Below are 25,440 nucleotides of genomic sequence, written 5' to 3'. Positions count from 1 at the left end.
AACATATATAAAACATTCATCATCTTTGATTCAAGGTTTTCATTATTACTTTATCTATGCATGTATGTATGTAGTAAGAAGTTTTGTGATTATGCGAAATCCTTTCCACTTTGAAATTTTGATTGATTCGAACCTGGAATCAATCACTGATCACGTCTTCATTATGTGTCTTTGTATTTTGAACACCATTAGTTCTATCGAACTGAAACTTAGTATAGATTACTAAAATACTTATCGATACGACGTAAATTTTTAAGTTGAACGGAAGTGGTACCCTCCCTTATAGGTGTCCTCTTTTTTTTTTAATTTTTGGATTCAATTATTTCCTAAAACACTTCGGACTGAACTTTTTTAACATGTAATAAAGATTATAATTTTATTCACTAATATATTTACCTCAACTGGAAGTAGTACTGTTATTCTAGAGTTTCGGGATTTTTTCTGAAACCTTTCAGTGTATTGAACTGAAATTTCATATCTATAAATTTAACCTTAAGAGCGAAAACACACTGAGTGGTACGTGGTACATGTTTTTTAGATACTTTTAAACATGCGAAAAAACCGCAGCACATATTTATGGTGCACAGTCCTAAAAATCACCCCCTGGAGTGTTTTCGGTGATATTTTATCCTCGCTTGACAGTGATCGATAACGGTGAATCTTATATTTGAAGACATTTGTCAGTTGTATATGGATATACATACACGTGCAACTTCCCAAACATGCATTCTGCACGTACACAGTGGGAAGCCAAGGACACGTGACGTCCCATACCACAGTGTGTTTTCGCCTTAATACTAAGTAACATATAAAATAAGTGAAGATCCGTCAATCGGAAGTGGCAGTTTACTCTTATTTGATTTTTCTTGTATTTTTTTCGACTCTTTATATGGTAATTGTATTATTAGTCACATTGCCGTAGTCACAAAGACAATTTTTGCCATTAAAATCGCGAATACGCAATATTTGGCACTCAAGTTCTCCTTAATTTTTATGGACTTTTCGGCTGCCAAATGTTCCGTTATAGAGATTTTAGTGACTTTGTAACCAGTGCTTTGTGACCAGTAATCACCGAACCCTTTATATATGTGTACTATTCACGAGAAAATTCCAGTATAGTTGTTGTATCATAGTCATGTAAATAAAAGAAAATCAACAAGTTTAATAAACCAGAAGTGGGACTTTCCTCTTACAAAAGTAAAAAATGTCGAGACTACGATTTTTTCCACAACCCTGAACGTATCAAGATAAAATTTTATATTTGTATTCTTTATGTACTATCATAGAGTTGATAAGGTTTTGGTCAGAATTCGTAAACCGAAAGTAGTAACTTTTTTTAAAACAATATTTCATTATTTTATTTTGACCTTTTAAATTATTTGTATCTTCTTGAAATTTAATGCGTATAATATTTAGTGATTTTAAGTAATAAAAAAAATTTGAACAAAATCTGACAACCGGAAGTAGAACTTTTGTCTTGTGTAAGTTTCCCTACATTTGCGCTCAATTTATATCGAAAATGCTCTCATAGACGGTACGTGTGAACGTATATGTATGTTTAATTATCGAATTTGGTTTTTTATCTGCCTTATATTCCTCAAATACATAGATAAAGTCATGGGTTGGTCACATTAGAATTTTTTTTCATATGATAAAATAAAAAAACTTGCAGTCTCAAAAGAAAAAGCGTTTATTTGATAAATTGATTTGTAACAATCAGTGCATTGTATCTCACATTGTTTAAGGATAAATTTATGCCAAACGAAAGGCAAGCAGAAATGTATTACTGTATAAAATGTATTATTACATTACATCACCTTTGCGTCCACGCTACCTTATTAATTCATTTTAGTGTAAAAAAATTTTCACTCCTATACTTTTTTTAATACCTAAAGAATAAAATTTATATTGCTCGTGATTACTAAAACATTATGCCCAAAAACGAAATCTATAAGACTTCTAAATTTTAAAAATTTAATATTAAATCTTTGATTAGTTGCATATACGAATGCTGCCACAACAAGACCTCGATCCGTGCACATTCATCTTAGAATGATGAAATTAATTACACGGCAGTTTAAAACCTCGTCGATTGACTACATACAAAATACTATTAAACAATTTCATATTAAAACAAATAAAATAACTTCATCGAAGCAAATTTAAACCAAAGAGTTATTACAATATATATATATATATTATATATTAAAATTTACAAATCAGTTCAAATATTCAAACAGTTAGTATATATTTCATTCGTAGACCACAATTTATAAAATTTACTTAATGAATTCATTCAGGAATAAAAACACTTCAATGGTCAATAAAGGCGTACGTACGCGAGTACTAACATATTTCACCGTGAAATATGTACTTACTCTATGAAGTGTGACGATGCGGAAACGTAGCAGTAAATGCATCGTCACATTTTTAAAAGGTCTAATTCGACTATAAAAAAAAAACACAAAAAGAAAAATATTCAAAATAAATTTCATGCAATATGTATATAATATAAAATAAATTAATATTTTAGTAGCGACTTGAGCGGCTATATTCTCTACGATCGCCTCTGCGATCTCTATCTCGTCTCTCCTTAGATCTATCCCTCCTATCCCTCGATCGGTCCCTGTCATCTCGGTAATAATCCTTCTCATCCTTCGGTCTTTCTTTCCCGTCTCTCGATCTGTCCCTCTTGTCTTTCACTCGATACCTGTCATCTCTAGAGCTTTCCCTTCGTTCTCGCGACCTGTCACGCCTCTCTCTAGACCTGTGCCTCGTGGACGAACTGTAGTATCTATCGTGATTGTCGTACGCGTTGCTACTCCTCGAGCGAGATCGGTCATACTTAGATTTATACGATTTCCTATCAGGCGTGCGCGTATACGATTTCCTCGCACTAGAATAGCTATCGCGCGGAGAATAGTCGCTTTTGTAATCGTGATCGTGCTTTTTGCTTTGAGATTCTGACGCGTTCGTATTGTCTTTTTCGCTACGTTTTAAATGTTTACTTTTTTTCTCTTTCTTACTCTTACTAGATTTGGTTTTATCCTTCTTCGATTTCTTGCTCTCCTCGCTGGAGCCCTTCTTCTTCTTTTTGATGTGTTTCTTGGAACCTCGGACGCTCGAACCACTACTAGAACTAGCACTGGAACGTGTGCTGGAAGACGAATCTGAATTTGAACCACTTTGTTTGTCGTCGCTGTGAACCGACTTCTTCGCAGAGGAGTCACTGTCACTATCACTATCCGACGATCTAGTGCTAGACTCATCGCGTGCATTATTTTTATTCTTCTTCACCGTCTTATTTGAAACCGGTTTTTCCTTCTTGGTAGCATCGTATTTATGATGCTTACTTCCAGACTTACTCCTACTGTTAGACTCTGAATATTTATTACCACCACCTTCTGCGCTCTTATTTTTTGCTGTCCGATCGACAAACTTTTCCGCATTGCCGTCAGTCAACGATTTCTTTATAAAATCTAACGGGGGAGTTCGTTCAGCGGAATACTTTCCTGAAAACACAATCGAATGCATTTACTTTGATCCTTTTCAATTCGAAAAAATAATTGAAAAGAAAACAAAAGCAAAATTTTCCAATAAACCCTGCACAATAATGCATTTAGATTTGAATACATTTGGGGTTTTGGAACAATAATAATAGATTGCTAAAATGTGTGTAAACAGGGTCAATTTATAAAATTTGATTAAAAAAAAAGATAAAAAACGGTATCGACTTCAAGAAGTCTTTTACGAAACCATTGCAGTAGTCTTGCAAGCAAACACCTTACACAGAAATCTATATTGTAACTTACTTTGTCTAACAATATTCTGTTCATTCCTTATGTGGGTCGTGGAATCCTCACCGTCAGATGCAGATTCACCCATACCTCTACCAGTTCTAGACGATTTCTCATTAGCAACGGAAGCCGACGTCCTATGATCATTACTCCCATGATTCTTGTTGTGTCCAGACTCCTCGCTAGCTATCTGTGCCTCTATTTCCCGAGAAGTTTTCTCGAATTCAGCCTTGCGACGTCTGATTGTTTCCTAATACAAAAATTCGCTTTAGACCGCCATTCAAATCGACACTACCATAGAATTCTCAAATGAATCATTTGCACAAACCTGCAGCTGGCCATCGGTCATATCCGCAGGTTTTCTACGTCTTTCGCCCGGTGTACTAGACCGCCTGCCGTCTTCTGAGTCAATCTCCGAGTCGCTCTCCCCGCTGCTGTTGCCGTAGATTCCCAAGCCTATCATTAAATATCAAATATTAATCAACGACCAAGTTTACAAAATGGAAAATAATTTCAGTCACATCAGATTTTCTACTGTACATTCAATTTACACTAGACTGCAAAATTATTTTCCACAAAACATTCAAAAATGATAATGCATTAAATAAAATTAACAGCGAGTTGCAATTCTTCACAAAATAAGTTTATTTTTTAATATGACAATACTAACCACTTTGATTAACAGTAATAAAAAGTTTAAAAAATATATACATTTCTTGAATGCAGGAATAATAATGTAATTCTTTATATTATAAAATCAAGTAATACAAAAAGATTATTTTTAATAAATTTGCAACAATCTCCATATAGATATTATAGATATGTATATATATATATGCAAGGTGAATTGATGTTTTGTACGGATTGAGATTGATGTCGATTTTTCCGTAGCAATTATCATATTTAGTAAAATATCACAAGCGATTTTGTAATAAGTTTACTAATGACTAATAAAAGAATAAAACTTACCAAGTTGTCCACCAATGCTTGATAAAGCTTGAGATTTGCTAGCCACTGACACGCCACGCGTTGCTTTTCATATAAATACAAACTTTTAGTAATCAAAACACATAGAAAATAATAAAAAAAAAGAAAAATAAAAAAGGTGCTATTCTGAAACCAAAACTATTAAAATTATTCGTATGCATGGTGATTGCATTAATATATTGCAAACATTCCACACCTATGTGGCAAAAGAAAAACTGCAATCAGATGCGCCTATATAAAACCACATTTAATGAAAATATTTTTATTAATGTAGAAAAAATCTACATACGTATATTAAATGTAACATGTTAAAACACAAATAATTAAAAATAACAATATTTTCATTATCATAGATACACAAAAATAATAAGACGAAGTTAAATCAATTATCACAGTCAGTATATATATATATGAATCCTGTGGAAATTTCCAATGGAAAGTCTTATCGTTCAAAATGCACAATTTTGTTGACTGGCTGTGAGCGAGGATAAAACCACATTAGACAAATGTAATTCAATCGTACACTCAATAGTGAAAAAACCATTTTTTTTAATATATATATATATATTAAGTTATTCCTCTGGTTAACATTCGCTGGCACCAGCTCGTACGCCTGTAGCAGGAACCTTCCGATTGTCGGGGAGTGGTCAATTGAGTTTGCTTAATAACAATGATACCTTGTGGTTGTGACCTCTTTCTGCTTAATTCCTCTTGACATACCGAGAGAATTTGCTCATTCGTCACCTCAAGCAGAATTTCCGTGAGGGATCGCCGAACACACAACATCTACAAATATGAAAAACAATACACGATAATGCTTTCGCAACCGAAACGGTCATATTAGAATCGGCGCAGGTAAAATCTCACTATATCTTGCATAATTTCTTCTTGAGTTCGCAGCAAGGGTGGTGGAATTGCAACGCGTTCTCGCACCGGTGCATCTTTGACGGGTTTTTTGATCTTCTTATTGTCACTTTCAGAATCATCGCTATCTGTATCCTATACATGGGAACAATAATTATATGTAAACAAAATATATTTTTTACCTACAACCAAATAATTAACAGATACAAAACATTAAACCTTTGTACATTAGCGACTCACCCACGAGTAGCACATATAAGCCAGCGTCTCACGGGTGAGTCACGTCGATTTCTCTCACGAAACATACAATATTTAATATTTAAAAACGGTTTTACAACTATCATCTACTGGGGTCTACCTCACGGGACCGAAAGTGAAAGGGTCGAAAAAGCAAATATCGGAAGGCAAAGATCGAAAGTCGAAAAATCAAAAAAAAAAGGGTGCACGGTAAACAGTACTGTGTATATATAATATATATCAGTGGCATGCGGTGAAATTACCTCTCTTTTTGTCATACAGCCTTGTTTAATGTGCGCACGCAGGATATGGGAGGAAAAGCCTGTTCCTGTTGTATCCTGCTCACGCAAATTAAGTGAGAATGTACGACTGGGGGAGAGAGACTTTTACCGCACGCCACTGATATATATATATATATTAACCGTTTTTCATATGTATGTATGATAAACGAATATTTTCGACTTTTTCAGTCACCCCATCTACAGATAGGGTTTATTGATATCCAAACCGAGACATTTTAATTGTACCCCCCACCATGTACCATCTGAAATCTTGTTTGCTTGTTCATTTGCTTGTATGAATCTTTTTTACATTTAACAAAAGATTTGGGTGGTGTGGCCTTTTATGAAATAAATATAAAATAAAACAAGAATTAAAGAAGGTACATAGGCACAGATATTACAAGAATGATAAAAAAATACCGTGTAAAAACCGTAAACTTAACAAATTACATTTACGATCCTTCCTTTTATAAACTAGTTTTCCCTTTCTTTTTTTCCAGTTTATTCAGTTTTATTTTTTATTTTAATATTAGATGAAATTAATTATATATTGCTAAAGAAGATTGAGAAAAACTTTGATTTTTTCAATCTCCCATTTTAACCATGGATGTGGATAAACGAGAGATTGAGATTTATGCATTTTTTTGTAGTTTCGTAACTGCGAGGGTTCGGTATTTCTGAACAATGAGAGGTCAATAAGCAGTTATCTAAAACGGGACATTTGTGTCACACCAAACCTCTAGGAACCTTGTATTATGCGAGTCAAGTATTGCTTGTTTACAGTTAAAGATCAAATGTTTCGCGAGTGGCAGTCAACTGGTTAAACCATATGAGAATAAAAATATAAAGGAAATTACAAATTTGCTTTTTGTTGGCATCTGTGAAGCTGTATCATTTGGTTGACCGTCTTTTTGTGAAATCTGTTCTTCTTCTAATCGCTTATATTTTAGATATTCTTCACGGTCTTTCTTTTCTTTTTCTCTCTCGAGTTGTTTATGTTTTTCTCGCTCCATCTTTTCAAGCCCTAAAAGTTACAATTACATTAAAATTATAAAATAATTCCAGTTTTAAGTAAGTAACTGATCAATGGTACCATTCAGTGTCAAGACTATGTATTTTTTATTTTGCTTAGTGTTATAAAACATGAATCACTAAATATTTTCTTGTGTAATTGAACTTAAAGATCCAACATACAATTATACACAATCAATCAATATTTATCAAATATTTCTGTCTACCTTCTCTAATCCAAGCTGGAAGCTGTCGCCGCTTGGCAGCGTCGATAGTCTGCGTAGTGTCGACATCCGTGGCCGTTATATGAGTAGACGAAGCAGGATGGTGACGAAACGGTCGACGAGGCACCCGTGAACTCGCCGAGTCACTATTCGGTACGTTCGCATTACCCGACGGAGCATCGTTGGCATCATCAGTACTCCAATAGCCGGCTCTGTAATTCGGTTGACTAGCACTATTATATCTATGACAAATGAACTACATACATCACAATAACATTCAAAGGAACAAATCGAAAGCGAATCCTTCTACACTTACCCGGAAAAGTTAGATTCGGCAGTCGTGTATCCGCCGATGCCCGGCGGATCTGGAGGAACTTGTGTATTTTTGGTAGACGATCCCGATTGCCATCCCCAATTGGATTGATTATTACCACCTAAATGTTCATTGTGTTAAAATTGCAAGGTTTACAATCGGCTGTTACAAGATTAAATAATACTGACTCCACTGATCCCACGAATTCCCCCAATTGGAAGACCCGCTTACGCTTTTCCACTGTTGAGGGGATATCACCGGAGCGGCTGGCACATCGGCTTCATTGCCTTCCACTTCCATCGGGGCTTCTCCGCCTTCTTCGCCCACTGCTCGTACGAAAAAAGTTCACAGTTAGGTGTATGAAAGCTTACGAGTCTCTGAATCAGGTCGGTTTGTTTACAGTTACCTGGAACACTTATAATAGGAGGAGGCGGTGCAAGAGGGGCCGGTGGTACCGGAGTGGCTGGACACGACTCCTTCATTTGAATCCATTGTTGAGCCAAAGCCGCCCAATCCACCTGATCGTTGGAGACGTTCTGGTAGGCGCTGGGATTCAGAGCCCATTGTGTGGGGTATTCTATGGTGTCATTTCCGGAAAACATGTTAGCTGGAATAAAAATATACTTTTTGTTAGTTTCTGATATATTGTCATTATTAAGACTGAACTGTGGTATGATATTTATTTAATCAGTCAAAGTGTGCCATGTATAATTCAAGCAAATTTTGACAATATTTTATTACTTCATCTGGACTATAATGGACGAATTTTTTTCAAATACCTTTTAAATATATTTAATTTAATTGTTTAATATGAAAAAAAGGTAAAAAACTACCGACCTACCTACATGTAAACAATATAAAACTCCAATAGAAAAATAAATTTTCAATAGATGGCGGTAAATTCTCCACCAAGCGGAAACATTAGTAGCGATTAGTATATATAGAAGTTTTTTATTTTGTTATTGTATGTGTATATACGTTTTGGCAGTGGTATAGCTGTGACGTACATATGTATGTCGAATCGAAACGACTATTATAGTACAGCGAGCGTTATCCCTGACAGACAGACACACAGACGGAATAGCGATACTATATACATATATGATAAGACTGAAATTCTAGTATGCATTTAATCTAATAATGCATCAAAGCCGCTGCATTTTATAACTTGATACTACTTTATTTTTAGTTTGCTCAATGATCATATGGGACAATCCGTCTCCACTCCTGATTCTGTGTCAGTTGAAAACTGCGTTTGGAGATAATCTCGTCAGTTCCTAAGTTTGATCTGATCATATTATTTTATTTTATTTTTACATAGATATATATACCAGGAAGGCCTAACAGGTAAACCCCAATGCACCTTCCTAGACAATTAATTACAAACATTGCAGCATTTTAATACTACACTAGTTGTTTTACCATTAATTAATTCATCGATAAACAAGAATATGCAACAGTCAAAAACATGACTTATCGCTATCGCCTTTAAATCACCATACTTTGGAACGTAGAAATGTATAAATGTATTTTTTTACGATGTACCCCTTTTCTAAATCATACAAAATCAATTAAAATAAATTTCTTGTAGTTCATTCTAGGAATACAAGAAATATAGGGTGTGTAGCTGTGAAAACCACATAGTTATTACGAAAAACGTAAAAATTGGGGCACTTGCATACCCCAATTCGGTGAGGGACGGTTAAAATATATTGAGTGATGATTAAATCTATCAACGGCTTAGATGTCAAGAAGACAAATTCAAAGTGCATGTTATAAAGTCCAATTAAAATAATAATTAGCACGTATGTTTTAAAATAACATATTACATTTGATAAATTGAAATATAAATTATCATGAAATAATAAATCACACGTGAATCGACCGGTGAATGGAAACGTTTTAAAAAAATGATGACGTTCTCCATATTGGGTCTACATATTTGGAGCACATTGCAGTAGGCGTAGTTGAATCGCTGAAGTGTGTCCGTGTCCGTGTCCAATAGTGGAGCGTGCTTAGCAGACGCGTGGGGGTGTGGGTGTGGGTGTGGGTGTGGGGGTGGGGGAGAGGGGGAGAGGGGGAGAGGGGGGCGCAGTACCCGAGTCACGGCTGCTGCCGGCGAACATTGACAGCCGCCTTTTAGCGGAGATCACCTGCCGCCCGACTCAGCTCGGCCCCACCATGGTGAATGGTGAATGGTGAATGGTGAATGGTGATCTGAACGCCGCATTCGTCGACCATGCTCGTGTCGAATGTGCGCGCGCGCGATGCTTTACCGATTTTGATCGCTTTGCACAAAATCGGTTGAAATTTTTGATTGTAACAATTGGACGATCACCACTCGTCAATTGGTGGTTGGCTATCACGTATCGTTTTATCAGCGATAGGGGTTTATTGAGCTGTGTTCAATAGACAACAGTGGCGTATTCTTTTTAGTGCAAAGTGTTATAACCGCATCAAGGCCAAAAACCCTGGAGGGGCCACACCAACGATATTACTTGCAATATTTTCCATATCCAGTTCCCATATTACAACCTGTGGTTGCTATTTAGGAACTGGTTATGGAAAATATCGTAAGTAATATCGTTGGTGTGAACGCAGCCTTTGAGAAGAGAAAAAATAATTTTGACTAAAATATAAATATGCACATACAAAATATTTAATATCTTCCAAACTTATTATTAGAGGAAGGCGCGACCCAGTGTTATTGGAACGAAAAATGGGTTCGTCATTGTTTATTACAATGCAATACAAATCTAGAGAGCAAAAATAAAGGTTGGCCATTGTAATAAACAATGATGAACCCATTTTTTGTCCAAATAGCACGTTACTTATAATGTTGAAAAAAATTAAGGGGGAGGGGGAAAATTTTTAAACTTCTAAGGTCCACACTATTAATTATATGCTACTGATAACACATGAGATTTTGCAACTAATCGACTTACATATCTCAGTAGGTTCGACGATTACATCCCAAATGTGAATCGCTACCAGGCTAACGAAAATCGCTCGAGTGATTTTTCCTGTCGGATGAAAATTCGTCGCACAAGAAAGTTTCCATACAGAAAACTGCCCAAGTATTGCTCAAAACTGCCCAAATCTCATATAGAAAAGCATTTTTTGGGCAGTTTTCTGTACGGCAATTTTCCTGTGCGACGAATTTTCGTACGATATGAAACTGCGCGAGCAATTTTCGTAGCGGCGATTTTCGTATCGCGCAAATATTATTGCGCGAATGTTTTTTACGAGATTTTTATTATTATCATAAATAAATATTTTATTTATTGAATAAATGGAGATATAGATTATGGCCAGAAAAATTTATATTTAAGCTCGAATGATTTATTTTGACGTTTCTCATACGTATTTTGTTCGAAGTTCGACGTTTTATTTTTGGTTTGTCATTTTATTTGGTAAATTCGTATTTGTGGATGTATGCTGTTTGATTGAATTATTTAGAATAGAATTTTGTAAAATACTTTTAATTATGAACGTTAGTTTTATGTGCAATTGGACGTAGTTTTTTTCCTAATGGACTCAAACTAAATGATTTATAAAATTTCGTAATAATAGAAAACGTATCAACAATATGTTTCTCTTTATAGTCATTATATGTATTTTGTACGAAAACGATTCATGAAACCGAGGAAATAAAAACTAATGAGAGTACAAAAGTTATGCAAAACTACTTTCAATTCTTAATATTTGAATAATATTCTTTTACTTACGTCCGAAATAAAATAAATCTTAATATACTTATCTTCATACATATTTTTAGTGATTATTTTAATTAATGAATTTGATGAAAAAATTATAGTAAATGACAAAAAAACACATTATAAATATTGGTATAATGAAATAATGAAATAATGAAATAAATTATACCATATACATATGTAGTATATCTATGTATTGATAATAGTGTGTACATATTTTTTTATTTACAGTTTTACAACATGTTGGGATCAAAACTGTTGTCTCGATTGTTTTATAAGGGGTAATTTATTTATCGTTATATGAATTGAAGATTCATTAGTTCATAGACATGTAATTACGACAACTCTTGATTTTAGCATCTCGACTATTGATAAACCGTCGAATTCATGCAATGTCCTTAAAAGGAATTATGCCATTGTGAATGCATCAGACCACGTCATACACGCTGAAGTTATAAAAGCTGTTGAAAATTCCAATACGTCACGATCGACTGTTGATCAAATTGAAATCGATTTACATTCTAGTCTCAGGGAGCAGTGGTGGAATAAAAATGGTAGCATGAGAGGATTGCACGCTCTCAATAAATTGAGGTAAACATTTTGAATTTTATATTTCACTTGTGTTGAGCTCGATGAAATATCATCGCATGGGTGTTGGCATATTAAGTTATTAATTAAAAGAAATATTAAAAGAAATGTGTCGGTCCTGTGTTCGATCCGCATGCGGTCGTATTTTGTTCAAATACCTTTTCTTCTTCTTGTTAATGCCTTGTCCGCATCCGGACGTTGGCGACCACCTCGTCGATTATTTGAAGATATCCGCATTGGTCTTCAGTGGCTCGGAACAACTCTTCGGCGTTCATATCGGTCCACATGCGCATGTTTCGAAGCTAAGATAACTTCTTCCTGCCAATCCATTTTTTTTCTTCTATTTTCCCCATGGTATACCCTTTAAATATATTTAATTTAATATTCATATTTCATTGTTTAATATGAAAAAAAAATTGGTAAAAACTACCTACCTACCTACATATAAACAATATAAAACTCTAATAGAAAAATTAATTAATTAACCCATTTGAACCCAGAGCTCGCGTGAAAACACATGTCCCATGTGCCCAGGACTATTTTTTCGTTTATTTTCCAAAATCTTTGAGTTATTTCATGGGAAATATTTTTTATAGGATAGGGATGGATAATTAATTGATTTTTCAACATTTTTAATTTTTTTCAAGGTGGTGTCGTGAATGACCTTTGGGGCTAATGAAACATGTTTTTTAAAATAAAACAAAATTCACAATGGAGTCACATAATCAGTTATAATACTTTCTCACTGGTTATTTGTAATTTTATTGTTAAGAAATTTATAAAATTAATTTCAAAAATAACAAACACGCATCTCTTCGATAAAATGATATTTTCAAATCGCATAACATAACACACGTAGGTACATATATTGTGACATATACACATCGTCAACAAAAAAAAGGGTGCACCCTTTTAAAAGAAGAAATGTCATAAACGAGATTTTGGGTTCAAAAGTCGTAAAAACAAAATACACGAAGACAAAATAATTAATTATTATGATACGGTACAAAACATTTGTCATGCAATGGAATTTCACAGTTATCACAAGCGGAAAACGTTTTATTTTTACAGTGTCCACAATTTCTCCTTTTCTGTTTGACCAATATCAAATGTCTTCCAACTTCCTTTTGATTTTGATTAACTTTGCCGGGTCTGAATGGGACCAATTGTTTTCGTTTTTGACCACAATACTTGCACAACGTCTCTGTTACCTGTCTGATAAATCCTAATTTATCAAATTTACAACCAAAACTTTTGCTTAGAATCCAAGCGTTATTCACAGCTACATCGATGTTCCAAAACAGAATAGGCATGTACCATTTTTTCCCTCTAATACTTATATTATAGTTAGAAATATGGTTATCCATTTGATCAACCCCACCCATATATTTATTATACATATTTATACTAAATGGTTGATTGATTACCACCCTACTTTTTTCTTTAACCGAATATCAGTTTCCAGGGGTGGTAATATGTATGTATGTGGAATCCGGAAGTTGAGACTCGTCCCAATTATCAATTTCTTCACGTATCTCTGCAGTAGTAAAATTGCATTCTCTGGAAAAAAATATGTGTCATTATCCCAAGGAGTCATATACGACTCCGTCGACTTTTGATTTTTTTTTTCAGGAATATGAGATATACAAACGCAATTTCTCTTATGCATATTATACAATAAGTCCTACTGTATTAGAAACATAAAGATAAATAAAAAATATGTAAAAATAAAAAACTTACGTATCTTCGACATATCTGCAAGTCGAAAAGCGCTCGATGTTATTCCCTCAAAACTCCAAAAGGAACTGATTTAATTTCGTGTGACTTTCTTAAAATTCATCACCAACATCTAACCAAGCGTAACGAAAGGTTTTACGGCCGGCCTGAGTGATCTCTTTATTTTACGACGCAAAATTGTAAAATGCCGTGAATGACCGCGCTGGCATACATCGTGTAAGTTCATAACTGACCGCGTGGGTTCAAATGGGTTAAATAAATTTTTAATAGATGGCGCCAAATGCTTAGAGACTTATTTTCCTAGAGTAAACATTGGTAGCAGACAGTATATTAAGTTTTTGGTTGATCTGTTATAATGTTCGTTTTGTTGGCAGTGTTTTAACTGCGATGTACATATGTCGAATCGAAACGACTTATAGTACGGCGAGCGTTATCGCATACAGTTACACAGACACAGAATAGCGCTATTATATATTATATATAATATAAATACGACTAGTGTTGTCTCTGTTGAAATATCATCGCATGGGTGTTGGCCAATTAAGCTATTTAATAAAAAAAAAATTAAAAGAAATATGTCGGTCCTGTGTTTGATCCACATGCGGTCGAATTTTTTTCAAATACAGCCAGCAGTATGGCAGCAGTTCGATCCGCCATACTGCTGGTTAGATTTGGGGGTATTTGTAACTCCAAATCGATCGTTTCTTATCAGAGTTTGCCTATTTTATCTGGTCGTTCATTGTTGAAACGGTTCCTCAAAATTGGCAAAAAATCATCTTTCCTGTTGTCACAAATCTTCTGTGTTTATTGTGTGTATAATTTGTAAAAATTATGTACAAAATCTAAATCCATACATGTCTCAATGGATTAATTATGTAATTAATTAATTAATGAATTGTTATTTCGTGTTCTTCAACTTCTGGAAATACAGTGATTTATGTAATAATAAAATGCTGCATTGTTTGTAATTAATTGTCCAGGAAGGCGCATTGGGGTCTTCCTGTCAAGCCTTCCTGGTATATCTATAAAAAAAAAAAAAAAAACCTTTAAATATATTTAATTGTTTAATATGAAAAAAAAGGTAAAAACTACCTACCTACCTACATATGAAAAATATAAAACACCAAGAGAAAAAATAAATAAATTGAACTAGAGGAAACATTGGTAGCAAACAGTATACATACATATTTTTTTTTAATTTATTTATTCATATACATATATTTACAGGATATAATGTTTATTACAAAGTTGGACATGTATTCCTTATCAGATAAGAGTAGCTCTTGTGCCTGATAAGGGAAAATATGTATATAGAAGTTTTTTCTTTTGTTATTGTAATCGTACGTTTTGTTGGCATTGTTTTAGCTGTGACGTACATATGTATGTCGAATCGACAAGACTATTATACATATGGTACGGCGAGCGTTATCTTACACAGACACACATAATAGTGATATTATATGTATATGTATATGTATGATGATATTAAAATTTTATTGTATTTTAATTTTTTAAGAGTTCCATTCGTTCGCGATGGTCTATTGGAAACTAACGAGACGTTTAAAATTAATATAGATACTCCACATCCACTTACAGGTGCAAATATACTTGAAGTGGGTTGCGGTGGAGGAATTTTATCTGAGGTTTGTAATTATATCATGGTTTATTATAAATTGCTCTGTATAATTCTGTACGATATATTACTATTTTAGCCTTTGGCGCGGATTGGTGCAAATGTTACAGGAGTCGATGCTAGTGAACAATTAATAAACTTAGCTAGAGAACATGCTACTTTATCCCCTCGTAGTAATTTAAAATACATTCACGATACAATTGAGGTATACATTTTATAATGTTAAACATTTCATATGTTGTTAAAATGTTTTTGTTTGTTTTTATTAATTTGTTTAATAGGCGTTTAGCGAACGGCATCATGAAGCGTTTGACGCAGTCGTCGCTTCAGAAGTTATCGAACACGTAACTGAAAAAGATCTGTTTGTAGCTTCATGTGTGAAGGCTTTACGTCCGGGAGGATCATTATTCTTAACAACACTTAATAAAACCAGACTGTCTTGGCTGGGCGGAATTGTTATTGCCGAGAATGTGTTAAACATTGTACCCAAAGGAACGCACCATTTTGATAAATTCATTTCGCCGGAACAACTGTCAAGACTTGTGGATAACCGTAATTTATTTCATATTTTTTTTATATATGACAGATCTAATTGCAAAGATTGAAGTTTTGACAGAGCTGGGCCACATTGGGCGACTTGTGAGTGTAGTTGGTCATGGTCTCTCAAATCGGGCAACCAAAAGTGACCAAGAATCAGTGGCGTCTCGTTCATATGGGTTGCGGGCTGCAGGCCTCCCAGTACAGTACAAATGCATGCTATTTTTGTCGTCCACATGGGCTGTGGGGCTGCAGACCTCCCAGTATAGTACATATGCATGCTATTTTTGTTTTCTTTTGATCATCGGTATGTTCAACAAGCTACTACAGCCCGATTAATCTCTGCAGCAATTCTCCTGAGCCGCTACTGCCAAGGATCCACTCAATAATTCCTATAAGAGTTTTCAATATGTGCCGATACAGTCACACGTGTTCATAGTTTTTCACATTGTATCCACTGGCGACTAATCACCGAGTGTGGCACCCCTTAATACAAATCTATACATTTCGAAGGTTCAAGCAATAAAATGAACGCCAGCAACCGATCTTACGGGTTGGATGATTTTGTTGCTCGGGCAACCAGTGAGTTGCCCGGTGTGGCATGCTTAACGTTACCATACGTCCCGTTTTTAGGTAGCCTATCCTGTTGTCCCCAAGCACAACTTCGGGACGTCGAAATGTCCCATTTTCAAAAAGAGAGCAACCCACGGTAATAATTTTTATGCCTGCCCGATACAAATGCACCTGTATAAGGGGTCTTTTCTCTTATGAAAAAGTTGTGGATAACGAAACAGAGTTGCAAGCAGTGGCGGCCCGTCTATATAGGCTGCGGGGCTTCAGCCTTCCCTGTATAGTACAAATGCATGCTAATTTTGCCGTCCATAGAGGCTGGAGGGCTGCAGCCTCCCATTATAGTACATAGCCAGCAGCATAGCTCGGACGTTAAGCTTCTGCTTACCGTCAAGAAGGTGCCGGGTTCTATCCCTGAATGAAAATGAATTTTTCAGAGTATGCTGTTGGTCAGACCTGGATTTGTGACTCCAGGTTGATCGTTTCCTATCAGAGTTTGCCAATTTTCTCTGATTTCATTGTTGAAACGGTTCCCGGAAAAAAAATTGGCTAAAAATCCTTCCTACCTACTATGTCACCACTATTTGAAATTTGATGGATGTACAATAAAAATTTATGTACAATTCATAGATGTCTCGTTAATTTGCGAGTTTTTTCAGTGTCTCGCAATTCAACGACTTATAATAAAAAAAAATGCTGCATTTGTATTTGTAATTGGCCAGGAAGGCGCATTGGGATTTACCTGTAAGGCCTTCCTGGTATATATGTAAAATAAAAAAAAATAAAAAAAATATGCATGCTATTTTTGTCTGCATTTGATTACCGGTATGAAATTCTAATTACCAAAGAAAATTTTAAGAAATACTGCCAAGAAGTTCATTATTATTTGAAATCAACACCAAAAATACTTAAACATTTGAGTGGTGATGTCTTTTCTGTTGAAAGCCCGCCACGCTGAAAATTTCGCCAACATTTCTAGAATTATTAGAAATCCAATAGAAAGGAGGTATACAGATTGTAGCCTATCCAAACAAACCCCTAGATAACTACTGCCGAGGATTTCGAACTAGTTCCATCTACTTCATTGTTGTTAAAACGTAATGCTCACAATCTTAATTTCAATGCTACCTGTAAAAGCTTAGCGGGTAATATTCTTGTTTACTTTGTACATGCCCAAAATACAACGCCTATCGGCGTTTTTCAGACCCATGGACTAGAAAAATATAAGACCACATAAATTATTTATTTTCACGTGTTCATTCCTGTTCTTTTCATTAATAAAAAAAATATGCGTTTTCTTGAATACACATAGCATATAACATGTACATAACTAAAATAAATTGGTAAATGTATCGTTTTGAGGAAAAAAATAAATGGTCATGTTAGGCATGCTCCATAGAACTGCATACATTTGATCTGGTCGCACAACTTGCCTAACAAGTAACTTGCAAGTCGCCCGGTGTGACCCGACTCTTGTAATTGAAAATAAATACAGTTAATATTATAAATTAAATTTTATTGCAGTTTTACACTTTTTACTATATTAATATGTATATGATTTCAGATGGTTGTAAAACGAGATTAGTGCACGGTATGTTCTATTTATTCTTGACTAATCAATGGTGCTGGACATCGAATACTTCTATCAACTACGCCATGCAGTTCATAAAGAAGTAATAAATAAATTACTAAATGTTTCTGGTTTTTTCTCTTCAATTTTCTGGGTGAAAGTTTCTTTTTTGCAAGTAATTGGAGCATAGTTCAATGAATAAGATAAGCAAGGATGTAATAAATCCTGTTACCAATATAAGAAAGGCTGTTGCCGTGTCAACTATTGTAATATTGAACGTTTGTTTGGAGCCACTCGGAGCACACTTTGGCTTAGAAGTGTGCCAGATTAGTGTGTGATATTGCATTACACCAGTTTCGTGAATTTTTCGCAAGCTGAAATGTCATTGATTTTAATTGTATTAATTGTATTTGTATGTAAAATTGTATTTGGGATAAATTATTTATATTACACAGTCTATTATTACCCGTAAGCTATCATTTCACGATATGGTGATCCTTTCCGTGTTACAAATTGAATACGTCTGGGTGGAAGGACAGTTACTTCGCCCAAGTCGCATACACTCTGTTCATTAAAATTTTCCGAAATAATTTTATAAGCTGTATCAATGTCGATCTACATTTCACAAATGAAAAATTGTAAATGCAATTAAGAATGATTATGAGCAGTAGCGTCGCTAGGCCCGTGCGGGGAGTGCGGTCTGCACCGGGTGACACCATTTTTGGGGTGACACCAAATTGTTTAAATTGAAAAACGCCAATTCGACATATTAGTTGTATGACGGTCCTCGAACGATTACACGCCTCATTGCAGTTTCTGTATATATACAGCTCTCTGTATTTACACAGCTCTCTGAATTTATACAGCTACTATATTTATAGCATCAAATATGAGTCATAATTGGCTTTTGTTTGAGTTTCTGAGAAATCAGTGTTTGTAATTAAATGTAAGAAGGTTAACTGATTCAGTCAAACAGAGACGCAATCCAAAAACAACGCGTGAACTTAGTTTCTCCATTGGTAAGTTATAGAAATTAACAAATACTAATATTGGTCGTTTGTTTAAAGCTCCTTAAAAACGACTAATGTAATTTACTAAAAAATAATATTAAAAAACCTGCATGGTCTCAAACGAAAGGACTCAGAGAAATTCTATGTAATTCACTACCCCTAGCGACGCCACTATATGAGTTAAATGTTGCATTGTTGATTTTCCTTACATAGAAAGCATGATCTCCTTCATTGACCTTTTTTAAGCCATAATTAGCATTAACATATGAATTTTTCGTTCCTTGCACTAAGATCTTTTTTCTATATAGATTTTTTGCATATGGATTAGCCGTTGACTGAAAAGAAACTTTTTTTTTCAAAAAGTAATTAAAACTGAGATTCGAAATAAAAAATATATATGTTTACGTCAAAAAATTCATAGTAATTGTAGGCGATGTCTTCGATTAAAACTACAAAGTTGCTTTTGATTATATCGTTGACATTTTTGATAGTTCGTGGTGGCTCCATCAATAAAGACGATACTATAGATGCGGAATAAAATTGGTATAGTAAAAAAGTGAAGACTAAAATGACTATTGTGACCAGACGGCAACTGTAAGTGTTGGGTTGATGTGAATAGCCTGTAAAATAAGGTTCGGTGATTATTGGTCACAAAGCGCTCGCCCAAAAGTCACTAAAATCTTTATAACGGAACATCTGGCAGCCGAAAAGTCCATCATACTAACGATAACTATCATACTAATGAGAACTTGAGTGCCAAATATTCCGTATTCGCGATTTTCATGGCAAAAATTGTTTTTTGGGCGATCGTGATGTGACTAATAATCCAATTAACGTAAAATAAATTCAATACGAAAGTTATGATCAGAATTTATATAGGATTGAAATGTAATTTTTACCTTGTTGACAAAGACTTCCAACTACTGCTATCATTGTGATATAACTCCAAGAGTTGACAAGTTTTGATTCTTTATATAATTCTTCTTTATTTCTAAAAATATATACCTGAAAATGCGTAAATTAATTAAAAAAAAATTTTATTGAGTATATACATATGTATATATATTTACGGGTCTACCCTATTCCACCAACTTGCAATATCTTAAGACTCGTTGTCCAAACTTTTTCGTCGTTGAGTTTTTATATATTCAAAACACGTATATGAAAATATTTCACATAGTAATATACTTATTTTACGCGATAAACATTAAGTATTAAAAAAATATGGTAAGAATTCACTTTTAAATGTTTTTTTTATATATTTTAATGGTGTGTTAATAGCTTAAAATTTGTGAATGATCACAATATGTCTAGTATATTAAAGATATTACATTACATACATGTATACAAAAGCATTTGTGTATACAATATACAAACTCCTGTTTAAGCAGACGAAAAGTTGAGAAAACGAGTCTTGAGATACTGCGGGCTGGTAGAATGGGGCGCATCGATTTTTACAAACCTCTTTTCTCATAACTATTTTAAATATAATTGTCGTTAAAACAATAACAATAAAAGTTGACCACCAAACTTGATATGTAAGCGGTTGAATGAATGCATTTTTTAAACCATAATTTTTAGGATGTTTGAAAATGATATTAATTCTGAAACATTTTTTAATTGATCTTAATGCAGTCTTTACGTATGTTTATTAAACTATCATATTTTTCATACCGACACAGATAAATAATAGACGTTGAATCGATAAATCCCATTCTCTCAATTTTGAATTGTAACGGAGTCACTGAAACTTCAGCTTGATGATTAGTCAAAGCTCCCATCACTCCCGTCCAAGATCCATTTTTGAGTGTACCCCATGTATTAGTCCGTACAATTTTTATCCTAAGTAAGTTTCAACAATTAAATAAAATACACAAAAATAATATAAATTTGAATTAAACTACATACTTAAAATTGAACATTTCCATTAGTATTAAGTATATGTTGTATCCATATCTATGCATTGTATCAAGATGTCGATTTTCCATGGAAGATATATAATTTAGTAGAGTTTTTGGAGGCTTTTTTGAAGCCTTAAGAAATTATATTAATTTTAAATTGATGAATACTAAGTCAAAAGTCAAAATTTATATTTATAATACATACAACGATAACGGCATTCATTAACAATCCATGAAGATTTTTTCTACGAACCATTCTTGAGTTAGTAAGGTAGATGATCCAATTCTTGACAATTATTGGAGTTTCTATTACATGTATTATCATAATTTTTATTTAAACTAGTCATGTTTATACATAGCTTTTACTCATATATATAATGTAATACGTATTCTACTCACCTTGATGTTTTAATAATGTAACATTATTATGATATTTTCCATTGCTAAACGGCTTCCAATAACCATAAAATGAGGCTTTAATCGCTCCTCCAATAGTTGAACCAGGATTATACACATCGTAAAGAGGCCACAGCTCTAATGTTAAATGAAATCTAATCACATTTACATCGCAATATTATATATTAGTCGATCAGGAATTTGGAAATATAATATTTACCATGTTTCAAATACTTCTTCAAAACTAGCAAAACTTCACTGTCTAGTCTAAGTTCAGCTGTTTGTAATAAATCCTTCGCAAAATTCAAATCCGAGCCTACCATTAGCCAATTGTGAATTCCATCATAAATTTCCAACATCGATGACTTTAAATATTGAATTTTTTTTAAATATATTACATCATAATCAGTTTATTTTCATTTATTAAATAAAATAAATAATACCACTTGAATGATAACATTTTTATTTGAACACTCTAAATCTAATATAATTCCAGATTTATGGTATAAAGTTGATTTAATATAATTTTCCAAAAACAATTTTGTATACGTATAATTTTTAAATACATTTTCATCAATATTTTGTATAGCAATATTATAGTATTCATGCGTCCATATTTCTTTCAGTAAATAAATCATGTCTAAAATTAAATTAAAATAAAATACAAAAGTCAAATAATATGAGATAAAAAAATAAATACAAACCGTGTTGATTATAGCAGCTCAGAATTAATCCATTTCTGATATCTTTCAATATAAAATAATCTTTAATAATGTTTGCAATATTTATATCAATTGCTTGTAAACTTGTCAAGCAAATACACATAAAGCATACAATAGTTAACAATTTCATTTTTAAGCCATGTCGACTAGCAAACTATGTACATACAATGAAACGCAAAATTCTGAGGAGTCTTTTCTTATATTGTGTACATTGATGAATGCTTTATAAGCACACTAATTTATATGTCATCTGAAAAGCTCAAAGGGAATATACCTATATGTATATCAAAATAGCAAAATCGTATGACACACAATGACAATAGACGTGAATAATTAATCCAAGATATTAAGCAGTGCTAAATTCAACTGTTCACAACATATTATATGGTGCATTGAATTGAAATATATATGTTTTTTAAAAAGACGACAGGTCAGTTGTTGGAAAATTGTTGCGTTTTATTTCAATGTTGTATTTTATTCTAGTCACAATGATTTCTAATCCTAAAAGTAACACTGAGAGAATACAGCAGAATGCTAGTATCACGAAAGCCGAAGCAGTTTCCTCTACGGTTACACTGACCGGTTCGTTGGCTACTCCGGGTGAACATTCCGGTTTTCTTGCATACCATACCGATTTTTGATACTTCATTATTCCACTTTCTTCCAATTTTCGTAACCTGGGGTGATTACATTTTAGAATAAAAAAATCTTTGTATGCTAAATCAACTATAATCAACAATTCTTACCCATATGTTATTATTTGTCTATATTGTGAATGTTTTCTAAGTAAGGGCATAATAGGCTTTGGTGGAAACAAGAGAATTTCACACAGATCACAAATACTGCGTTCACTGAATTTTTCACGAATTATTTGATAGCCCAGTGATACGTCCACTTGAAATGCATATCCCCCTGCCTCGACCTTCTCGAGTCCAATTTTAGGCGTAACAAATACATTTTTCAGACCTCTAGGTACCAAAACATCATTGTAAATTCGTTTTACCGTTGGATTAGGTGATTCCTGTAAATTTTATCAACGTCAAAACTATTATATTGTGTTTATTAACTATCGCCATATGTATTTTTACCAAAAAGAAGTCATGATTGTAAGAAACGTCTTCAATGAGGATGTTTAATTTACTTATAAACAGACTTTTGAGATCTGTTATAGTTCGTGGTGGTTCCATTAACAATGAAGCAACAATAGAAGCTGAATAAAATTGATATAGCATAAAAGTGAAGAGTACAACTAAAAGCGTCATTGCCCGACTACTTGGTTTGTGTGGCGAGTGTGGAAATCCTATCAAAATTATGATCAGTATTATTAAATAATTAAGAGCTTTTAAAAATGTATGTTATTTTATTAAAATGACATTTACCTTGTTGGCAAAATCCTCCAGTAATAGCCACTAGTATGACATAGCTCCAAGAATTGTCATTTTTGGCCTCATTGGTATTTTCACTTTCTTCCAATTTGAGCAATTTAACCTTTAAAGTCCAATTGGAGTAAAATAAAATCATATCAAAATTAAAATTGTGATTAAAACGATAATACCTCTTGTCTGAGCGTCAATTTAAAAATAATAGTTGTGACTATTAAAACTCCAAATGTTGACCACCACACTCCGTTAGTTAACGGTGTGATGAAGCTGTCTCTCAAACCACTTCCTTTGGGATGTTTAAACAAGATATTCGCCCTGAATGTTGCACTTTTTGGAATATATCAAATATATAATAATAAAATGTTATAAAAGATGACTAAACCTACTCGCCAAGCCAAGACACGACCGTCTGATCGAATATTTCGAATCTCCAACTCTTGAATTGGGATGGTGTGATGGAAATTTCAGCTTGTTTATTTAAAAGAGCTCCGAGCAGACCTGACCATGTTCCATTTTTAACGATACCCCAATTGTTCGTTCTGATGAGTTTCATTCTAGACAATTTCAATTAAAGAAAACAATGTTTTTATACTGATTTTTACTACACGTTTATTTTTTACTTACCGAAAGTTGAACATTTCCGTCATTAGAATGAAAAGAGCGTATGAATAACGATGCATAGAATCTATATGAGTATCGGTAGGAACTGATAAATATCGAATATATCCACCCTTAGGAGGTTTGTATTCTGTCTAAAAAAAATGAAGTCATTCATATTAGATCAGTAATATGAGAAATCGTCTAATTTGCATTTCTTTAATATTTCTTACTATTATTATGGAACTAATTGTCAGTCCACTTATATTTTTTCTCAAATGCTTTTTATTTGCAAATGGACGAATCCGCCAGTTATGTATTTTATTATATATTTCGTCTCTTTCAGAATTATTATCGGTAGCTATAGCAATGAGTAAGAAAGGTATTATATATGTTTTTTTTTTATAACTTATTTATAATTTTATTTTTTTTACCTTTATTATATGTTTCAAGTGCTGTTTCTATATGAAATTCGTTTTCCATATTGACATTAAATGTTTGTACTGAATATTTCCAAAATCCAATGAAAGTTATATTGTTTTTTCCCCCAAAAATTTTTCCCGGATTATAAATATCATAAGTAAACCACGGATCTAAAATAAAACAAAAATGCGAATAATTCATCTAGGTTATTTTTTATTTATTTTTATATTAACCAGCAGAATAGACTAGTAGTTAGCATATAATGCTTTGAACAGAGTGGTCACGGGTTCAAATCCCACTGGTTTCTGCTGGTCAGACCTTGGATTTGTGACTCCAAGTCGATCGTTTCCTATCAGAGTTTACCAATTAATCTGATTTTCATTTAAACGGTTCCAACAAATTGTCAACCTTACCCATTTTCTCGCAAATCTCGAGTTTTCAGCAATCTCGAATTTCGCTGAATTATATAAAATGTTGCAAATTTACAAATCTGACCATTAATGTATCTGTGAATGTTAATTGATATGTATTTACTGTTTTTCGCTAAATTGTTTAAAAATGCTACAAATTTACAAATTTGACCATAGATTTCTCTATAGGTGTTAATTGCTATGCATTTACTTTGTATAATACTTGTATCAAATGTACAATATTTCTGGCCAGGAAGGCGTATTGGGGTTACCTGTTAAGTCCTCCTGGTACAGATTAAAAATAAATAAATAAATAATGACCTTTCGACAATTTTCCCTTCACCGCAAATTGTACTTGACTATCGAATCTGAGTACTGATTCATTGAGCATTCTCTTTATTTCATCAAAGTCGTTGCCTATTATAAGCCATTTATGGGTCTCGTCGAATACTTCTAACAACGATGCCTGAAATATTAAACTATAGCTATCAACATGGCAAATTAATGTGTGTAAAATATGTATACGGTTTCTTA

At 33.5% G+C, this 25,440-nt stretch overlaps 4 protein-coding genes across 5 annotated transcripts; 1 reads left to right on the top strand and 3 right to left on the bottom strand.

The window, feature by feature from the left end:
* Nucleotides 1–23: 23 nt before the first annotated feature.
* LOC143914873 (uncharacterized) lies at nt 24–10,153 on the bottom strand. 2 transcript variants are annotated; one of them, XM_077435255.1, is made up of 12 exons: nt 9,813–10,153; nt 8,121–8,321; nt 7,903–8,040; nt 7,718–7,835; nt 7,405–7,643; nt 7,024–7,190; nt 5,652–5,783; nt 5,462–5,570; nt 4,767–4,829; nt 4,126–4,253; nt 3,813–4,047; nt 24–3,512 (listed from the first exon to the last, which is right to left on the bottom strand). In XM_077435255.1, the coding sequence occupies exons 1-12, from the start codon at nt 9,838–9,840 to the stop codon at nt 2,530–2,532; spliced, it is 2,541 nt and encodes an 846-aa protein (XP_077291381.1). In that variant the 5' UTR covers nt 9,841–10,153; the 3' UTR covers nt 24–2,529. The 2 variants fall into 2 exon arrangements, with proteins under 2 accessions (XP_077291381.1, XP_077291382.1); XM_077435256.1 differs by having other exon boundaries at nt 7,405–7,613; nt 9,813–10,095.
* Nucleotides 10,154–11,023: 870 nt separating this feature from the next.
* Nucleotides 11,024–18,529, top strand: LOC143914874 (ubiquinone biosynthesis O-methyltransferase-like). The gene is made up of 7 exons (XM_077435257.1): nt 11,024–11,110; nt 11,662–11,711; nt 11,788–12,021; nt 15,272–15,398; nt 15,468–15,593; nt 15,670–15,940; nt 18,060–18,529. Exons 2-7 carry the CDS (start codon nt 11,671–11,673, stop codon nt 18,170–18,172), a joined length of 912 nt encoding a protein of 303 aa, XP_077291383.1. The 5' UTR covers nt 11,024–11,110; nt 11,662–11,670; the 3' UTR covers nt 18,173–18,529.
* Nucleotides 18,208–21,039, bottom strand: LOC143914118 (ionotropic receptor 75a-like). The gene is made up of 6 exons (XM_077434207.1): nt 20,984–21,039; nt 20,750–20,917; nt 19,481–19,667; nt 19,285–19,410; nt 18,532–18,680; nt 18,208–18,439 (listed from the first exon to the last, which is right to left on the bottom strand). The coding sequence occupies exons 1-6, from the start codon at nt 21,037–21,039 to the stop codon at nt 18,208–18,210; spliced, it is 918 nt and encodes a 305-aa protein (XP_077290333.1).
* A 4-nt stretch (nt 21,040–21,043) lies between these two features.
* Nucleotides 21,044–23,356, bottom strand: LOC143914117 (ionotropic receptor 75a-like). Its single transcript, XM_077434206.1, has 6 exons — nt 23,183–23,356; nt 22,841–23,115; nt 22,675–22,771; nt 21,593–21,737; nt 21,376–21,510; nt 21,044–21,108 (listed from the first exon to the last, which is right to left on the bottom strand). Exons 1-6 carry the CDS (start codon nt 23,354–23,356, stop codon nt 21,044–21,046), a joined length of 891 nt encoding a protein of 296 aa, XP_077290332.1.
* Nucleotides 23,357–25,440: the final 2,084 nt, after the last annotated feature.

Source organism: Arctopsyche grandis, chromosome 7, assembly GCF_051622035.1.
Source record: "Arctopsyche grandis isolate Sample6627 chromosome 7, ASM5162203v2, whole genome shotgun sequence".
NCBI lineage: Eukaryota > Metazoa > Arthropoda > Insecta > Trichoptera > Hydropsychidae > Arctopsyche > Arctopsyche grandis.
This window is presented reverse-complemented; position numbering and strand designations above follow the sequence as displayed.